The sequence below is a fragment of the Pecten maximus genome, chromosome 12, assembly GCF_902652985.1.
Source record: "Pecten maximus chromosome 12, xPecMax1.1, whole genome shotgun sequence".
NCBI lineage: Eukaryota > Metazoa > Mollusca > Bivalvia > Pectinida > Pectinidae > Pecten > Pecten maximus.
Genome location: NC_047026.1, coordinates 39,380,360 through 39,400,856, shown reverse-complemented (window position 1 = coordinate 39,400,856; position 20,497 = coordinate 39,380,360). Strand labels below are relative to the sequence as shown.

At 36.1% G+C, this 20,497-nt stretch overlaps 2 protein-coding genes across 5 annotated transcripts; one reads left to right on the top strand and one right to left on the bottom strand.

Moving 5' to 3' along the window:
- Positions 1 to 3,451, bottom strand: LOC117339831 (fatty acid desaturase 6-like). Its single transcript, XM_033901538.1, has one exon. The coding sequence runs from the start codon at positions 3,009 to 3,011 to the stop codon at positions 1,962 to 1,964; it is 1,050 nt and encodes a 349-aa protein (XP_033757429.1). The 5' UTR covers positions 3,012 to 3,451; the 3' UTR covers positions 1 to 1,961.
- Positions 3,452 to 6,853: 3,402 nt separating this feature from the next.
- On the top strand, positions 6,854 to 18,506 carry LOC117339077 (E3 ubiquitin-protein ligase RMND5A-like). Of its 4 annotated transcripts, none has more exons than XR_004535057.1 (10): positions 6,854 to 7,046; positions 7,747 to 7,883; positions 8,350 to 8,487; positions 11,532 to 11,632; positions 11,815 to 11,981; positions 12,334 to 12,499; positions 15,097 to 15,199; positions 17,354 to 17,508; positions 17,737 to 17,990; positions 18,079 to 18,506. XR_004535057.1 is itself a non-coding variant. In XM_033900451.1 (9 exons), the coding sequence occupies exons 1-9, from the start codon at positions 6,911 to 6,913 to the stop codon at positions 17,798 to 17,800; spliced, it is 1,167 nt and encodes a 388-aa protein (XP_033756342.1). In that variant the 5' UTR covers positions 6,854 to 6,910; the 3' UTR covers positions 17,801 to 18,506. The 4 variants fall into 4 exon arrangements, 1 of the variants encoding a protein (XP_033756342.1); XR_004535056.1 differs by having other exon boundaries at positions 17,737 to 18,020; XR_004535055.1 differs by having other exon boundaries at positions 17,737 to 18,198; positions 18,287 to 18,506.
- Positions 18,507 to 20,497: the final 1,991 nt, after the last annotated feature.

Genomic DNA, 20,497 nt, shown 5'->3' with positions numbered 1-20,497 from the left:
AAAAATCAACTTTCATTTTGAATGTGTCAAATCAATAACAAAATATAATAAAAAAAAAAACAACAACATTGTATTAAATAAAATAAAATACAGTCGCATTGACCTGTTATCTGATGTTGGTGAATAAAATTTCGCTGTCACCAAAGTTCGTATCGCCAACTAGCTGTATATATGTGTACCCAATCAATGCTTATATAAATTACATTTTTACTTATTTTACATCACGTGAAACAAACATGACAATCAAAACATTTAACTTCACAAAACACCGAGGTAAGCAAGTTCAAATCCCAGACACCTGTGTCATACAGCTTTATCATCGGGTTCGACGTCACACAGTCTGGAGCACAGGAACTTGGAGCGAATTTCCAAGCCACGGTCCATATATTATAGTCCCTGTGGTCTGGAGCAACAGTTTCATAATTGGATTCATTAAAGTTGTTGTCCTTGGCATAATTTAAAACATGAAATTCGTGGGCTGGAAAAAATGCTGATTTGTCGCAAAGATTGTCATCATTCATTTTCTATTACTATTTTGATTGACTGTATTAAATAATTATAAGCGATGTTAAATTCTTTAGTAATCTGACATCGATTGAAAACATGGAAAGGGCTCCAACACTTTCAACTTCTCAATTTGTCTTCTACAACGGATAAATAACTACTGTAATTGCATTGATAACTAATTCATTGAAGACGCTGTCATACTAAGGTCACTTCGTTTTGGTCCGATTCTATATCTGTGCCATCGTACATACATATATATGTAGATAATTGAAAATTATGTCGTTAAACAATGTAGATGCATTGTAGTTAATTACATAATCAGAGTTACACAATGTAGAACATTGTACATATATGTAGTTAATTACATAATTCTGTCGTTACACAATTTAGTTACATTGTAGTTAATTACATAATTCTGTCGTTACACAATTTAGTTACATTGTAGTTATTTACATAATTCTGTCGTTACACAATGTAGTTAGATTGTAGTTAATTACATAATTCTGTCGTTACACAATGTAGAACATTGTAGTTAATTACATAATTATGTCGTCACACAATGTAAATTAATTGTAGTTAATTACATAATTATGTCGTCACACAATGTAGAACATTGTAGTTAATTACATAATTATGTCGTCACACAATGTAGAACATTGTAGTTAAATACATAATTATGTCGTCACACAATGTAAATACATTGTAGTTAATTACATAATTATGTCGTCACACAATGTAGAACATTGTAGTTAATTACATAAATCTGTCGTCATACATTGTAAATACATTGTAGTTAATTACATAATTATGTCGTCACACAATGTAGAACATTGTAGTTAATTACATAAATCTGTCGTCACACAATGTAGAACATTGTAGTTAATTACATAATTATGTCGTTACATAATGAAGATACCTTGTAGCTAATTATGTTGTTATAATTACACATCATGCAATGTTGACACACTGCAGTTAATTAAATATTTACATTGTTACACAATGTACATGTAGAAACACAAGTCAAATACATAATTATACCAATCCCCGACATGTAAGTCCGAGATCTAAATCACTCCCCGACATGTAAGTGATTTGAATCACTCTCCGACACTATTTCGATTCATTTGTATCCCTGGCCATACGAACTATTTATTGTCCGCCCTTTGAGTTATTAACCCTGGTTATCCACCAATTTCCATTATACGTCACCCAAACCTCACGAAACATTGTCGATGATGTTTGCCTGGGCGGCATAAAAATTGGAGTTAGTACGTCGTCCAAATCCTCATGCGCGTATTAATTCAGCCAGGTATTACCTCTTCCTGAATGATTGTTTTACAGACGATTCATGCAGTGTGTTATATATGTGCACATTAAGCAATGAGGTTACAGTAATTTATATCAGAAAAGTAGCTGAAGCCACAATAATCACAAGTGTTGATATTATCCAACCATCACTGGATACCGACGAAATGTGTTATTGGCGGGGCGTTAACCATCAGTTTCTCATATTTTCTCGTGAAGAGGTCCAGTCTACTGCGGTAAGTGTCCTCGTTATAAGGTAGCCCGGTTTTCCTGATGAACCTCGACACCGTCGGTTGAATCTTGAGACACATGTTGTCTGAGAGGGTCGGGAACAGATGGTGTTCCACGTGACAGCTAACGATGGAGTGTCCGAAACTAAAGTCCAGGATTGGGTTCCGGGGCAGGTTCAGCACACCTGTGGTCATCTGATAAATCCTCTTTGGACGACTTTTCTGGGAGTACATCGGAAGTCCAATGTGCTGGAAAATGTTAACGTGGATGTACGGAATGGACAGCATTGCACGGGCTGCCCAAGAAACCAACAGCGCTTTCGTGAATGTAAATCCAGACATGTTCATCAACAGGTAAAAGTTAATCGAAAGTCCTAGTCCAGCCAGTATTATATACTTTGCCATTTGGAGCCATTTTCCTCGCAGTTCTGACAGAGATACAGGTATTGTTATAACCGGAACCAGTAATGGAGCTACGTACATGTACAGATACGCCGGTAAAAACGGTATCTTCCACGTACTGGAGTCCCCGAGTCCAATTATATTTGTGTGTGGATGATGAGTCTTGATATGGATATTATATGCCGCATCCGATGGAAATGTTCCAGCTATATCTGAGAACAGGACCATCCATACACGATTCCATGCAGTAGACGTGCACATGGATCCGTGGGCTGCAGCATGTGCGCCTTTAACGGCGATTGAATTGTGACAGAAGCCGTATAATGCTATTCCTAGACCCACAGCCAGCATGCTATCACAGGACATCAAGTAAACTGCCACAAATACCAATCCGAACACGGCGAACATTATCGCCCAGTCAACACCATATCGTTCCCACCAAGACGATTTCTGTACGATCGCATTCACTTCCTCCCGTAAATCGGCCATTTTAGGGAGGTCTTTTAATTCCACATTATCATAAACCTCCTCCGACTGCCCCTGATCATCCCCGAAGTAGCCCACCATTCTGTCGTAGCTGTATGATTAAAGGTAGTTCAACAATCCAACGAGCCTCGATCAGCAGTCCCACCACAGCTTAGTGATCTACCCACAAATAGGATTGTTTTATACGTCAGGTTAGAATGTACTTATACACATTAATTTATAACCCACACCGATATATTTACTTTTCGTAATATCCAGATATAGTGATATATATCCTCGTGTGTTTGAACTATCTATAAATCCAGTCCAGGTCAAGAGATATGAAGTGACCTTTGAAATAACCGATATATAACTGGTGTCCGGTTTTTATGCCACCTTCCGATTGGGTAGCAAACGTTAATATTTTATCCACCGAGTACTACAGGTATAACGCAATAACCTCGCAGAGTCTTGTGATCGATCACAGCTCATCGTAGCCCATCAGTGGAGTGTGATCTCGACAATCTATAGTGACTATGTTACAACTTACACACTAACACAGATTATGTAAAGCAGAGTAACGTTACTGTATTGCTCTTCTTGCTATTCCTTGACAGACCTCCGGAACATCGGTTCCCTTTTATATTAATTTATGTCCGTCTTGTTTCTACAAAACAACAAACTTTAATCTGTCACATAAAAGTCCACATATGTAATAAATATCAAGTTGCTATGTAAATCTTGACATTTGGCCATGTGTGTGCGTGCACTTTGACCCTAATGATTAGCATATTCTAAAGAGAAAGACTAATATCCGGATCGTATAGGCCGGTTCACGCTGATACTTTTTCAGGTATATTACCTTGAATATTACGAAGAGCTTTAGTAAAACAAATCTTGAATCATATCAATGCTCACCAAAGTATTAGAAAACAACAAAGGATGTCGATACAATGATTAACGAAACCATAATTCAAACTAAAAATCGATTAAACGAGAGCAACATATATATATAAACAAAAGCCTAAAGAAAAAATACAGATTTGCCCGGAGATTTCTGAAAAAGTACAAGGATAATAATAGCAGTTGCTCCGGAGGGGGTAAGCGCCAAAACAAATCTAGGTCAAATCCGGGGTTAGCCACAATATCAAATAAAAGTTAGGGTGATGACAACAGAACTATCCGGCATACCAATATATACAACAACTGATCACTAAGTGATATAACTCATTCGAAAACGACTAAGTGTTACTAAGTGTTACTAAGTGTTACTAAGTGTCACTTGTGATATGACTTAGCCGGTTATAGTAAGTGATAATACTAAATAGGAGTACACAGTAAAATGGCGCCCTACTAAGCCCGTACAGGAGCGGGACAGGACCTGTTGTATCTCACTCGATGGATCGCGAGAGAACGATGTCGTTTCCCCTCTTAGGCACAGGGGCTTGGCACGATTTTCCAAATGATAGTCTATATATATATGTACATATATAAATGGACTATCATCGTGCCAAGCCCCTGTGCTCTTAGGGCAGGGTCGAGATAGATATAATTTCCCAGAATATTATTTGGGATTTTCTTTGGTGTTTTATGCTGTCGGGACACTGAAAAAAAATCTCTGTCCTAAGTAAGGCCTTCTTCTTGTTGATCCAGCATTATTTACCGAACGATGAAATATTTTGTAAAATCGTGACATCTCGAAATAATTGAACTTGCTCTGCGCTAATTCCTATAATAGTACCATAATATGCGACGGGCCCATAGATTTATTCATAGTTGGAAAATGTTTTCACTTCATACAAATGCATTTTCAGTTTAAGGAGAAAAGCTGAGTTTGTACTTACGTATAAAACCGGCCTACAAGTTTGTGGCTGAGTGTGTACATGTAGTGACCAGCAGAAAATGATGACGTAATTAACAAAAACTTTAGTTTTTGCCAATAAGTATGGTTAAACTAAAGATGTTTTAGTGACATATGTTATTTTCGAACTCTGTTATATATACAGAAAAGTCCAACCTCGCATGTAGATAGAGGATAATCCAAATGAAATCAAAATAAAATATATGACGGTCGTACGTCCGTTAACTTTTCCTTGTTTTTATGAAACTTGCTACAAATCTTCTGTACCACAATAGCTCGAACGAGTTCGATTCGTGTTACGGGATTTGGTGATTATTTTTACCAGAGTTATGCCCCTTTTATTACCAAATATGGGCATTGTGTAGAAAATGCAATCAGTTTCCTATTTCTTATTCATTTCCTCTAAGAGTTTGTTCACTACAACAAGAAACAATGGTGTTCAACATATATTAGGGGGTTTATACGCCCGTCAACGACGGGTCGTATTATGGTATATCCTGCGCTGTACGTACGTCCATGGTGTTATTTGGCAATTTAACAAAGTGCATTTGAAAACACAAAAAAAAAAAAACATAAAAAAAACCAAACAAACAAAAAACAAAATAAACAACAATATAGTAGATCTAATTATAAAACATTAGTATTCATACATGATTATTTCAGCTATTTAGCCGAAATCAGCTATTTTCATCTTTAAAATAAGAAATATATTAAGTTCGTGAATTGACTTGAAATCATACAAATAAATGAGTAAAAAAATTGGGGGGGGGGGCATTTTTTTCTCAAAAGTTCAACTATGTTTTCTTAGCTGCAAAATCATGCCTGAGTAAATGTGTGTATCAAGTTTCATTTAAATAAGCATAGTATATAAATAACAGTAAGATAGAATAAAAGGAAAATTTAAGAGATTATACAAAGGGACCATACTATGAATACCGGTACATTAAAGTACATGTAAATCGATTATAATTCCAAACAGGGAACTTACAACATATCTAACTTATTGCTTATCGCTACATGTTCCTGTGGTCGTCAAGTTTTCCAGTGACGCGCGTATCATTCTCCCGCTTGTGGAGCTCTTGTTAAATAAGTGTGGATGGTTTGAGCGGCAGAAACATTCGGATTAATTGCAACAAATAACTCGAAAAAAGATAAACGACAAAGTTGACATTATAATACATTTTGAAAATATATGTTATTTTCGACACTTGAGAACTGAACAATCAACAGGCTAGGAGATTTGAGGAAAGTCCAGGAAATTCGTTAAACGAACTGGCCATTCACCTCAGCATGCTATATACAGACCGTATAAAGTGTATATATTGTATCTGGGCATATTGGTTATTTGAATGTAGCCATTTAAACAGGGTGACATATTTGACCCCTGTGATCCAAGCCAAGGTCACTCATTTGAACAACTTGCTTCAGCATGCCACTTGCCTTACTTCATGATCCAAGACACAGGGGCTTGGCAAGAATTCCCACCCATATCATGATATATATGGACCGTGAATTAGGAATTGGTGCCAAGTCAATATGACCAGGGAATCCTCGCCATTTAAGGCCTTCCAAAAGATATTTACAAATTTGACACATACAAGACCTTTAAAACTGGTTCTGGGTCAAGGTAATTAACTCCAGCATGTTATTTACCGAATATCATTTAACTTTAATTACTGTTGGTTGTTAACAAATTCGACCATATTGGCTTCAAAATAATAAGATTGTTCATATATTTGACTGTTCAAAATCCTCGACCACCTCTTTAGCTCGTTAGGCAGGAGTTGTTTAAAGATTTGAATTTGGTTCATGTGACCGCCAAAGCGAATTAATATTATTTGCTTGAACACATATGTTAGAACCTCGTTGTTATTATAACACAAATTATCCGGTCATTAGTTTTCCTGCTGGTAGTAGCTTTCCACAAGCTTTATTACTTCCGGTAGAGCTTCCGGTAAAATTATTTCTCGGTGTTTTCCTCTTTTTTTCTGTTATTTTTTTTCGATGTCATTGAGATACTGCCCCTACTTCATATTTGTTATAATTTACATTACAATAAGCAAATCCAAACTATTTTGTTAAATAATGACAAAAAATGGAACGGAAGTTCATAACAAAAGGTCAAGGTTGAGAAACAAAAATGGAGTCTTGCAATGCAGTAGAGAGAGAAGTTGAGAAAGTATTTAATAAATTTGCTGGTTTGAAGGACCACTCAAACAAAAATTTAGAAGAATTGTGTAATTCAATTCAAAGTATACAGCGGGAGCTAAGTGACGGTAAGTATATTTCCTTCAGACGGATTTATATTTGAATATACTTTAGTGGTTAAGACTTGTTTTTCTTTTGTCTTCAACAAGTTTGGTCAGTGATCAGCAATGTTAATATTTCACTTGTATTGTGACTTCGATACAAACAAGATCACTATCATATAGAACTTCAACATGAATGACATTATGCTTAGCTAACGCTGTATACCTACTGAATATTTCAAATCCAGATCAGATTCTCAAATTAATCACTGTTTTATAATGACTTTTGATAGTCAAGCTGATATAATTATATATATATATACTACTCACTTTCTTGTTACCATATTATATGAGTTATGCCTTATGGATTGTACTCAAGATCTTAATTATAAATAGATCATTTTAGACAGGTGAAACAACGTGATACTCTTGTTTATCTAGATCTAATTATATATATATAAGGTGTTGAAATGACTGGACTGGCCTTACTGATACTCTCAGGCTAAATTGAAAAAAAAAAACCCAACTTTTTGCATAATTCCAGCTTCATCTTGAGTTTGTATATAGTTTGTATTGTCATATAAATATAAGATCAAATCAAATCCTGGTCCAGCTCTGTCACTCTTTCCCTTTCCTGTGGTATTATACAATCATTATAATTAAGGAGAAAAATTGTACATGTTTAGTGATAATATGAAGGTTAATACAAGCCCTGTTATATTTACAGACAGCAAGCTTACTGCAACTCAAACCTTGATATTAACACAGACTGTTCGCCGGATCAAGGAAGCTGTCTCTCGTTTGGGACAGGAACATAAAGAGCTACACAGCACTGTATCCAAAGTTGGAAAATCAATTGACAGGGTAGGGATTTTAATCAGGTTATAGATTAAAAGTTGTTTTTATTCAAGTAAAATATGTCAGCTATAGCTGATATGATATAACATTCAGTCTAGGTCATTGCTATTTCATTGTCTTGAAGCCCTTCTTAGTATCAATTTATGTGTTATATATAATAGCCAATGGTTAATACAGGATAAATAATACTGAAAAAGCGCTATATGCTGCTTTAGATGTGATTAGCTCTATGCAGGAAAACTAATTTATATAAAGAATTTTTTTGACTAGAATTATATCATTGAGCTCTTTTTTATTACCTGTCATGATCACATGTATTTTTGGGTGATCATTTATTGATATATAGAACTGTAAGATGTGAGGGCCTGTGTTGAATTTCATTAATATTTTCCTTTTTTTCTCTCTCTCTTCAAATTCTCTGTCATCATGAATCAGTAATTAGACGTTTCAAGAAATCTCTTTGAATTTTCAGAATTTTGTCAATGATTTGACATCTATAGCAACTGATGGTGCATTTGAAGGAGTGGAGAAAACTGACCTTTTAAACGAAGTTGTCTGTGAACACTTCATGAGACAGGGGATGCTGGACATCGCTGATGCTCTTGTCACGGTACGGGTGTGGTATACAAACTGTACGTGTGTGGTATACAAACTGTACGTGTGTGGTATACAAACTGTACGTGTGTGGTATACAAACTGTACGGGTGTGGTATACAAACTGTACGGGTGTGGTATACAAACTGTACAGGTGTGGTATACAAACTGTACAGGTGTGGTATACAAACTGTACGTGTGTGGTATACAAACTGTACAGGTGTGGTATACAAACTGTACGTGTTTGATATACAAACTGTATGTGTGTGGTATACAAACTGTACAGGTGTGGTATACAAACTGTATAGGTGTGGTATACAAACTGTACGTGTGTGGTATACAAACTGTACGTGTGTGGTATACAAACTGTACAGGTGTGGTATACAAACTGTACAGGTGTGGTATACAAACTGTACAGGTGTGGTAAACAAACTGTACGTGTGTGGTATACAAACTGTACGTGTGTGGTATACAAACTGTACGTGTGTGGTATACAAACTGTACGGGTGTGGTATACAAACTGTACATGTGTGGTATACAAACTGTACAGGTGTGGTAAACAAACTGTACGTGTGTGGTATACAAACTGTACGGGTGTGGTATACAAACTGTACGTGTGTGGTATACAAACTGTACGTGTGTGGTATACAAACTGTACGGGTGTGGTATACAAACTGTACAGGTGTGGTATACAAACTGTACGTGTGTGGTATACAAACTGTACGGGTGTGGTATACAAACTGTACGTGTGTGGTATACAAACTGTACAGGTGTGGTATACAAACTGTACAGGTGTGGTATACAAACTGTACAGGTGTGGTATACAAACTGTACAGGTGTGGTATACAAACTGTACAGGTGTGGTATACAAACAGTACAGGTGTGGTATACAAACTGTACGTGTGTGGTATACAAACTACGTGTGTGGTATACAAACTGTACAGGTGTGGTAAACAAACCGTACGTGTGTGGTATACAAACCGTACGTGTGTGGTATACAAACCGTACGTGTGTGGTATACAAACTGTACGTGTGTGGTATACAAACTGTACAGGTGTGGTATACAAACTGTACAGGTGTGGTATACAAAATGTACAGGTGTGGTATACAAACTGTACAGGTGTGGTAAACAAACTGTACGTGTGTGGTATACAAACTGTACGTGTGTGGTATACAAACTGTACAGGTGTGGTAAACAAACTGTACAGGTGTGGTATACAAAATGTACAGGTGTGGTATACAAACTGTACAGGTGTGGTATACAAACTGTACGTGTGTGGTATACAAACTGTACGTGTGTGGTATACAAACTACGTGTGTGGTATACAAACTGAACGTGTGTGGTATACAAACCGTACGTGTGTGGTATACAAACTGTACAGGTGTGGTATACAAACTGTACAGGTGTGGTATACAAACTGTACGTGTGTGGTATACAAACTGTACAGGTGTGGTAAACAAACTGTACGTGTGTGGTATACAAACTGTAGGGGTGTGGTATACAAACTGTACGTGTGTGGTATACAAACTGTACGGGTGTGGTATACAAACTGTACGGGTGTGGTAAACAAACTGTACGTGTGTGGTATACAAACTGTACGGGTGTGGTATACAAACTGTACGTGTGTGGTATACAAACTGTAAAGGTGTGGTATACAAACTGTACGGGTGTGGTATACAAACTGTACGGGTGTGGTATACAAACTGTACGTGTGTGGTATACAAACTGTACAGGTGTGGTATACAAACTGTACAGGTGTGGTAAACAAACCGTACGTGTGTGGTATACAAACCGTACGTGTGTGGTATACAAACTGTACGTGTGTGGTATACAAACTGTACAGGTGTGGTATACAAACTGTACAGGTGTGGTAAACAAACTGTACAGGTGTGGTATACAAAATGTACAGGTGTGGTATACAAACTGTACAGGTGTGGTAAACAAACTGTACGTGTGTGGTATACAAACTGTACGTGTGTGGTATACAAACTGTACAGGTGTGGTAAACAAACTGTACAGGTGTGGTATACAAAATGTACAGGTGTGGTATACAAACTGTACAGGTGTGGTATACAAACTGTACAGGTGTGGTATACAAACTGTACGTGTGTGGTATACAAACTGTACGTGTGTGGTATACAAACTGAACGTGTGTGGTATACAAACCGTACGTGTGTGGTATACAAACTGTACAGGTGTGGTATACAAACTGTACAGGTGTGGTATACAAACTGTACGTGTGTGGTATACAAACTGTACAGGTGTGGTATACAAACTGTACGTGTGTGGTATACAAACTGTACGGGTGTGGTATACAAACTGTAAGGGTGTGGTAAACAAACTGTACGTGTGTGGTATACAAACTGTACGGGTGTGGTATACAAACTGTACGTGTGTGGTATACAAACTGTACAGGTGTGGTAAACAAACTGTAAAGGTGTGGTATACAAACTGTACGGGTGTGGTATACAAACTGTACGGGTGTGGTATACAAACTGTACGGGTGTGGTATACAAACTGTACAGGTGTGGTATACAAACTGTACAGGTGTGGTATACAAACTGTACAGGTGTGGTATACAAACTGTACAGGTGTGGTATACAAACTGTACATGTTTGATATACAAACTGTATGTGTGTGGTATACAAACTGTACAGGTGTGGTATACAAACTGTATAGGTGTGGTATATACAAATGGTGCATGTGTGGTATATGTACAAGTTTCTTTGAACTGATCGATCCTTTGAAATGAATTTCTGAAGTTCATTGATACCTATGTATAGTACAGTCAGTACCATCTCTGATTCATATGAAAATCAAGCTTGCACTGTACATGTATATTGTATACATAACCTGTTCCTGTAATATCAAATTTTTTTTTACTCCAAGTTTAAGCTTTGCTGTACAGTAGCTCTGTACTCCAGAATCTCATGTAAAAGTAAAAAAGCTTCTACTAGGACACATTGACACTCTAAGGAGATGTCTTCCTGCATTGTTTTTTTCCCCTTGATACATACCACAACATTGTCTTACTCTATATATGCATTTCATGGTTACAGGAGGCAAATTTAGAAATTGCTGAAGAGAAAAAAGAACCATTTTTAGAATTACATAGGATACTTGGAGCTTTGAAACAGAAAGATTTAGAACCAGCATTATGGTAAGCATTGTTGTTATTTATGTAGGTTAGAAGTAGAAGTGTCTATCAAATGTTCATCATATTAGCATATTTTTTGTAGTGTCATGTAATTTACATATGAAGGAGATCTCTGTGTTAAGTCTTCCAGAATAATTATCCCAAGACTTTATCGGATTATAAAAAACTCTTTGTCTTATCTTCAGTTGGGCGACATCAAATAAAGACAGATTACGAGAAATCAACAGTTGCTTAGAGTTTAAGCTGCATCGATTAAAGTTCATTGACCTCCTACGTCAAGGTCGTATGTCACAAACTGAGGCACTGTACTACTCCAGACATCTGTCTCAGTTTGCCAGCCAGTATCCAAGAGGTATGTCTGATACATGGTTTAATAGGTATTCAATATAGTTACCTGCCAAAGCCTATCACTTATTCACACATTTAAGATTTGTAAAAACATCTTTGCAACTGTTATACCTATCGAATATTTTCATAAAGAAAAGCAAATATGCACAAATGCTGTTAGTATTAAATATATATACAATATAATCTCATTGGAAAATCAATCAACAATTTGCTAGTACATGTGCTTGGTTTTGGAGTTGTTAATGTATAGGCCCCCTTATCTCCATTTAGAACTAGATCACTGTGGAATATCCCGATAGCATCTTTAGATTTTGTTTCTTGTCAGTCATTGTACTGACAATACATTTATCTTTCAGACCTGCAGGTGTTGATGGGAAGTATGCTGTATTTAAGACAGGGGATTGAGAATTCTCCTTATGCCCATCTAGTGGCTCCAATCTACTGGGATGAGATATGTGACGTGTTTACAAGAGATGCTTGCTGTTTGTTGGGGATGTCTGTAGAGAGTCCTCTTAGTGTCAGGTACAGAGAAAATACATGGCTAATATTACCCTGACAGTAATGTACAGGTAAATACATAGTTAATATTACCCTGACAGTAATGTACAGGTAAAAACATGGTTAATATTACCCTGACAGTAATGTACAGGTAAATACATGGTTAATATTACCCTGACAGTAATGTACAGGTAAATACATGGTTTATATTACCCTGACAGTAATGTACAGGTAAACACGTGGTTAATATTACCCTGACAGTAATGTACAGGTAAACACGTGGTTAATATTACCCTGACAGTAATGTACAGGTAAATACATGGTTAATATTACCCTGACAGTAATGTACAGGTAAACACATGGTTAATATTACCCTGACAGTAATGTACAGGTAAACACGTGGTTAATATTACCCTGACAGTTATGTACAGGTAAACACGTGGTTAGTATTACCCTGACAGTAATGTACAGGTAAATACACGGTTAATATTACCCTGACAGTAATGTACAGGTAAATACATGGTTTATATTACCCCGACAGTAATGTACAGGTAAATACATGGTTAATATTACCCTGACAGTAATGTACAGGTAAATGCATGGTTAATATTACCCTGATAGTACTGTACAGGTAAATACATAGTTAATATTACCCTGACAGTAATGTACAGGTAAATACATGGTTTATGTTACCCTGATAGTACTGTACAGGTAAATACATAGTTAATATTACCCTGACAGTAATGTACAGGTAAACACATGGTTAATATTACCCTGACAGTAATGTACAGGTAAATACATAGTTAATATTACCCTGACAGTAATGTACAGGTAAATACATAGTTAATATTACCTTGACAGTAATGTACAGGTAAATCCATGGTTAATATTACCCTGACAGTTATGTACAGGTAAATAAATGGTTAATATTACCCTGACAGTAATGTACAGGTAAATACATGGTTAATATTACCCTGACAGTAATGTACAGGTAAATACATGGTTAATATACCCTGACAGTATGTACAGGTAAATACATGGTTAATATTACCCTGACAGTAATGTACAGGTAAATACATGGTTTAATATTTACCCCTGACAGTAATGTACAGGTAAATACATGGTTAATATTACCCTGACAGTAATGTACAGGTAAATACATAGTTAATATTACCCTGACAGTAATGTACAGGTAAATACATGGTTAATATTACCCTGACAGTAATGTACAGGTAAATACATAGTTAATATTACCCTGACAGTAATGTACAGGTAAATACATAGTTAATATTACCCTGACAGTAATGTACAGGTAAATACATGGTTAATATTACCCTGACAGTAATGTACAGGTAAATACATGGTTAATATTACCCTGACAGTAATGTACAGGTAATACATGGTTAATATTACCCTGACAGTAATGTACAGGTAAATACATGGTTAATATTACCCTGACAGTAATGTACAGGTAAATACATGGTTAATATTACCCTGACAGTAATGTACAGGTAAATACATGGTTAATATTACCCTGACAGTAATGTACAGGTAAATACATGGTTTATATTACCCTGACAGTAATGTACAGGTAAATACATGGTTAATATTACCCTGACAGTAATGTACAGGTAAATACATAGTTAATATTACCCTGACAGTAATGTACAGGTAAATACATGGTTAATATTACCCTGACAGTAATGTACAGGTAAATACATGGTTAATATTACCCTGACAGTAATGTACAGGTAAATACATGGTTAATATTACCCTGACAGTAATGTACAGGTAAATACATGGTTAATATTACCCTGACAGTAATGTACAGGTAAAGACATGGCTAATATATATTACCCTGACAGTAATGTACAGGTAAATACATGGTTAATATTACCCTGACAGTAATGTACAGGTAAATACATAGTTAATATTACCCTGACAGTAATGTACAGGTAAATACATGGTTAATATTACCCTGATAGTAATGTACATGTAAACACATGGTTAATATTACCCTGACAGTAATGTACAGGTAAATACATAGTTAATATTACCTTGACAGTAATGTACAGGTAAATCCATGGTTTATATTACCCTGACAGTAATGTACAGGTAAATACACGGTTAATATTACCCCGACAGTAATGTACAGGTAAATACATGGTTAATATTACCCTGACAGTAATGTACAGGTAAATACATGGTTAATATTACCCTGACAGTAATGTACAGGTAAATATATAGTTGATATTACCCTGACAGTAATGTACAGGTAAATACATGGTTAATATTACCCTGACAGTAATGTACAGGTAAAGACATGGCTAATATATATTACCCTGACAGTAATGTACAGGTAAAGACATGGCTAATATATATTACCCTGACAGTAATGTACAGGTAAATACATAGTTGATATATTAGTCATATTACCCTAGGAGTTATTTCTCAGTAAATGTTGGATTTCACTACATACACTCTACATCAATAGTTACATTGTACAATGTATGTATGGTTGTGGAGGTCTCTGATTGAAGTCATTAGTTTAGAGTGTTTGTAATAATCATTTGAAATGTCCTGAACTGTTATTAAGACCTACCCTTTGTTTTTATGTACAGTATTCGAGCAGGTTGTCTGGCTTTACCTCCACTACTCAACATCAGACAAGTGATGCAGCAACGACAGGTGTCGGGGGTCTGGAGTAACAAGGACGAGTTACCGGTAGGTTTACAAACTGGATACTTCAAAATGGATGTAGTTGTTTAATCGTATTTTGTTTAGTTCCTTAACTTAGGCTTATAACCTGAATTCAACCATCTGTTTAATTCATGCTATCATAATGTACATCTGTTGAACATTTGAAGGAGCTTCATAAGAAATAAAAGATTTGTTTTTAACAAAAGGCTAAGGAACAATTTTGATTGCTTTTCTCTTTTGGATGATGTTTGACTTGAGGATGACACAGTTGTTTACACTTGAGGATGACAAGACTTGTTACACTTGAGGGTGACATGACTTGTTTGACTTGAGGATGACATGACTTGTTACACTTGAGGGTGACATGACTTGTTACACTTGAGGGTGACATGACTTGTTACACTTGAGGGTGACATGATTTGTTACACTTGAGGGTGACATGACTTGTTACACTTGAGGGTGACATGACTTGTTACACTTGAGGGTGACATGACTTGTTACACTTGAGGATGACATGACTTGTTACACTTGAGGATGACAAGACTTGTTACACTTGAGGGTGACATGACTTGTTACACTTGAAGGTTACATGACTTGTTACACTTGAGGGTGACATGGCTTGTTACACCTGAGGATGACATGACTTGTTACACTTGAGGATGACATGACTTGTTACACTTGAGGGTGACAAGGCTTGTTACACTCGAGGGTGACATGACTTGTTACACTTAAGGGTGACATGACTTGTTACACTTGAGGATGACATGACTTGTTACACTTGAGGGTGACAAGGCTTGTTACACTCGAGGGTGACATGACTTGTTACACTCGAGGGTGACATGACTTGTTACACTTGAGGGTGACATGACTTGTTACACTTGAGGATGACATGGCTTGTTACACTTGAGGGTAACATGGCTTGTTAGACTTAAGGATGACAGTTGTTATACTTGAAGGTGACACAGTTCGTTAGACTTCAAGGTGTCACCACCATTTGCTAGATTTAAGGGTGTCACCAAATGTTTAATTTCGAGGTGTCATCATTTAGGACTTGATTGTGTCACTATTTTTTAGATTTGAGGTTGTCACCATTTGTCAAGGCTTTAGGTTGACACTATTTGTTACACTAGAGGGCGAGACATTGTGTTGGACTTCAGTGGGACATGGTTTGTATGTTACGACGAGGGTGTCACCATCTGTTTAAACTTGAGGTGTCACTATCTGTTAAGACTTGAGGGTGTCACTATCTGTTAAGACTTGAGGGGTCACTATCTCTTAAGACTTGAGGGTGTCACAATCTGTTAAAACTTGAGGTGTCACTATCTGTTAAAACTTGAGGGTGTCACCATCTGTTAAGACTTGAGGGGTCACTATCTCTTAAGACTTGAGGGTGTTACCATCTGTTAAGACTTGAGGTGTCACCATCTGTTAAAACATGAGGGTGTCACAATCTGTTAAGACTTGAGGTGTCACCATCTGTTAAAACATGAGGGTGTCACAATCTGTTAAGACTTGAGGATGTCACCATGTGTTAAGAATTGAGGGTGTCACCATGTGTTAAGACTTGAAGGTGTTACCATCTGTTAAGACTTGAGGGTGTCACCATCTGTTAAGACTTGAAGGTGTTACCATCTGTTAAGACTTGAGGGTGTCACCATCTGTTAAGACTTGAAGGTGTTACCATCTGTTAAGACTCGAGGGTGTCACCATTTGTTAAAACTTGAGGGTGTTACCATGTGTTAAGACTTGAGGTGTCACCATGTGTTAAAACTTGAGGTGTCACTATCTGTTAAGACTTGAAGGTGTTACCATCTGTTAAGACTTGAGGGTGTCGCCATTTGTTAAGACTTGAGGGTGTTACCATCTGTTAAGACTTGAGGGTGTCACCATCTGTTAAGACTTGAGGGTGTCGCCATTTGTTAAGACTTGAAGGTGTCACCATTTGTTACGACTTGAGGGTGTCACCATCTGTTAAGACTTGAGGTGTCACCATCTGTTAAAAGTTGAGGATGTCACCATGTGTTAAGACTTGAGGGTGTCACTATCTGTTAAAACTTGCGTGTGTCACCATCTGTTAAGACTTGAGGGTGTCACCATGTGTTAAGAATTGAGGTGTCACCATTTGGTAAGACTTTAGTGTGACACTTTTTGTAATCCTTACCTGTATTGTAATTACAGGTAGAGATAGATCTGGGAAAAGACTACAGGTACCACTCCACATTTGCCTGCCCAATCCTTCGCCAACAGACAACAGATGCCAACCCTCCTATGAGGCTTATTTGTGGTCATGTGATATCAAAGGACGCCCTAACAAAACTTTCTAATGGAACAAAGTAAGTTTATATATATAGTGACTTAAAGTCTGTGGAACTCTCCTATTCTGTGCAGATGATTGGAGTCTCTTAAATATGAAATAAACAAAAATATACTTTAAAACTATTGTTCAAATAATTTAACTGAAACTTTAACACTAATATATAGGTTTTTATTTCATGAATAAATATACTTGGATAATATTCATTTTGTATGACATAAGTACATGTTGTAAACTTGTATTGTAGAGTGAAGTGTCCTTACTGCCCTATAGAACAGCTACCCATGGAAGCCAAGCAGATTTACTTCTGAATGACTATGTTGATCAACAGACTGCCTTTTTTAGGGACAGCCCTGATGGAAAGACTGCACAAGCTTGCTTCCAAACCAAAATTTTGATTTATAATTTTGTTTTGAGGATAAGACACTGACCTGTATGAAATTCAGTGAAATGTTCCTAACCGTATTCCTGTGCATGGTAAAATACATTCAAAGTTCACAGGTCAACACAAGGATACTGCAGAGTTCACAGGTCATCACAAGGATACTGCAGAGTTCACAGGTCACCACAAGGACTCTGGAGTTCACAGGTCAACACAAGAATACTGCAGAGTTCACAGGTCAACACAAGGATACTGCAGAGTTCACAGGTCATCACAAGGATACTGCAGAGTTCACAGTTCAACACAAGGATACTGCAGAGTTCACAGGTCATCACAAGGACTCCGGAGTTCACAGGTCAACACAAGGATACTGCAGATTTCACAGGTCATCACAAGGATACTTCGGAGTTCACAGGTCAACACAAGGATACTGCAGAGTTCACAGTTCAACACAAGGATACTTCGGAGTTCAAAGGTCATCACAAGGATACTGCAGAGCTCACAGGTCAACATCGGGACACTCTAAAGGTCACAAGTCTGTCAATACTGTGACACTCTGGTCTACAGAGATATTTTTGCCTTGTGTACATGTCAACACATTGAAAGCACAAACCTATTTCTGTAATGTGCGGGCACTTTTACAGAAGTTGTGCTTAAACTAGCTAAACTCTATGGATACGTTTTTTTTTTTATATTTAAAGCAAAGTATGTTGATATTTGCAGCTTTTGAAAAACTGATTCAGCTATTTTGAATAATAACATTGAACTTTGAAAATAGCTTTTTAGTGATTGTTTAATCCCGACTTTGGATTGCAACATCCCCTGATACACTGTATTTTGTGTATATTGATGGGCACCCGTTGATATCGTACAGTGAGGGAAGGCCAACTGTTAAAGCTATAGACAGGTGTTTATGATGCAAGATATAAACACACATTGGTTAAGGATGATGATTTACCGCTTGTATAATAGACAGGCCTTTTACCGCTTATATAATGGACAGACGATTTACCGCTTATATAACGGACAGACGATTTACCGCTTATATAATAGATAGGCAATTTACCGCTTATTTATTGGACAGACGATTTACCAGTTATTTAATAGAAGTGTGTAAGGTTTCTGTTACATCATTGTATACAAAAATGTCGATATAAGCTGTGTGTTGTATTAACAACTATAACTGGTGTTATGCTAGTGATATCAGTATTAATGTTGGATAAATAACCACTTAAATGTGTGGCCAAGTGTCTTTTTATAGCTGTAAAACATCCCTCAGATTTAGGTAATGCTTTTTCTTGGTCAACAGTCTTTGGTTGCACTTTATTGACAAATGCATGTTTTTTGTTGTACAGAGGATGTAGATATTCTATGTACATATTATATGTGATATGTAGATATTCTATGTACATATTATATATAATATGTAGGTATTCTATGTACATATTATGTGATATGTAGATATTCTGTGTACATATTATATATAATATGTAGATATTCTATGTACATATTATATGTGATATGTAGATATTCTGTGTACATATTATATATAATATGTAGGTATTCTATGTACATATTATGTGATATGTAGATATTCTGTGTACATATTATATGTGATATGTAGATATTCTGTGTACATATTATATGTGATATGTAGATATTCTGTGTACATATTCTATGTGATATGTAGATATTCTATGTACATATTATATGTGATATGTATATATTCTGTGTACATATTATATGTGATATGTAGATATTCTGTGTACATATTATATGTGATATGTAGATATTCTGTGTACATATTATGTGATATGTAGATATTCTGTGTACATATTATATGTGATATGTAGATATTCTATGTACATATTATATGTGATATGTAGATATTCTGTGTACATATTATATATAATATGTAGGTATTCTATGTACATATTATGTGATATGTAGATATTCTGTGTACATATTATATGTGATATGTAGATATTCTGTGTACATATTATGTGTGATATGTAGATATTCTGTGTACATATTCTATGTGATATGTAGATATTCTATGTACATATTATATGTGATATGTATATATTCTGTGTACATATTATATGTGATATGTAGATATTCTGTGTACATATTATATGTGATATGTAGATATTCTGTGTACATATTATGTGATATGTAGATATTCTGTGTACATATTATATGTGATATGTATATATTCTATGTACATATTATATGTGATATGTAGATATTCTGTGTACATATTATATGTGATATGTAGATATTCTGTGTACATATTATATGTGATATGTAGATATTCTATGTACATATATGTGATATGTAGATATTATATTTTATGTGATATATCATTGTTTCTATTTATTTTTAATGTTTTTGGACTTTCTCCAGACACCTAAGATAATTTCAGAACGGTCTTGATCCCATGAGAAGTCACTTCACCAAAATTTTACATAAATGGCCAGGCAGCATTGTTTATACATGTGCAACGTTTTAAAAACCGTTGTTATCTGTATACTGGATGGTCGGTAAATAATCTTGGGGACCACATGATCGGTCAATCAGATTTGCTGGTAGGTGATGACATCAATAACATCAATTATCCAGTCTC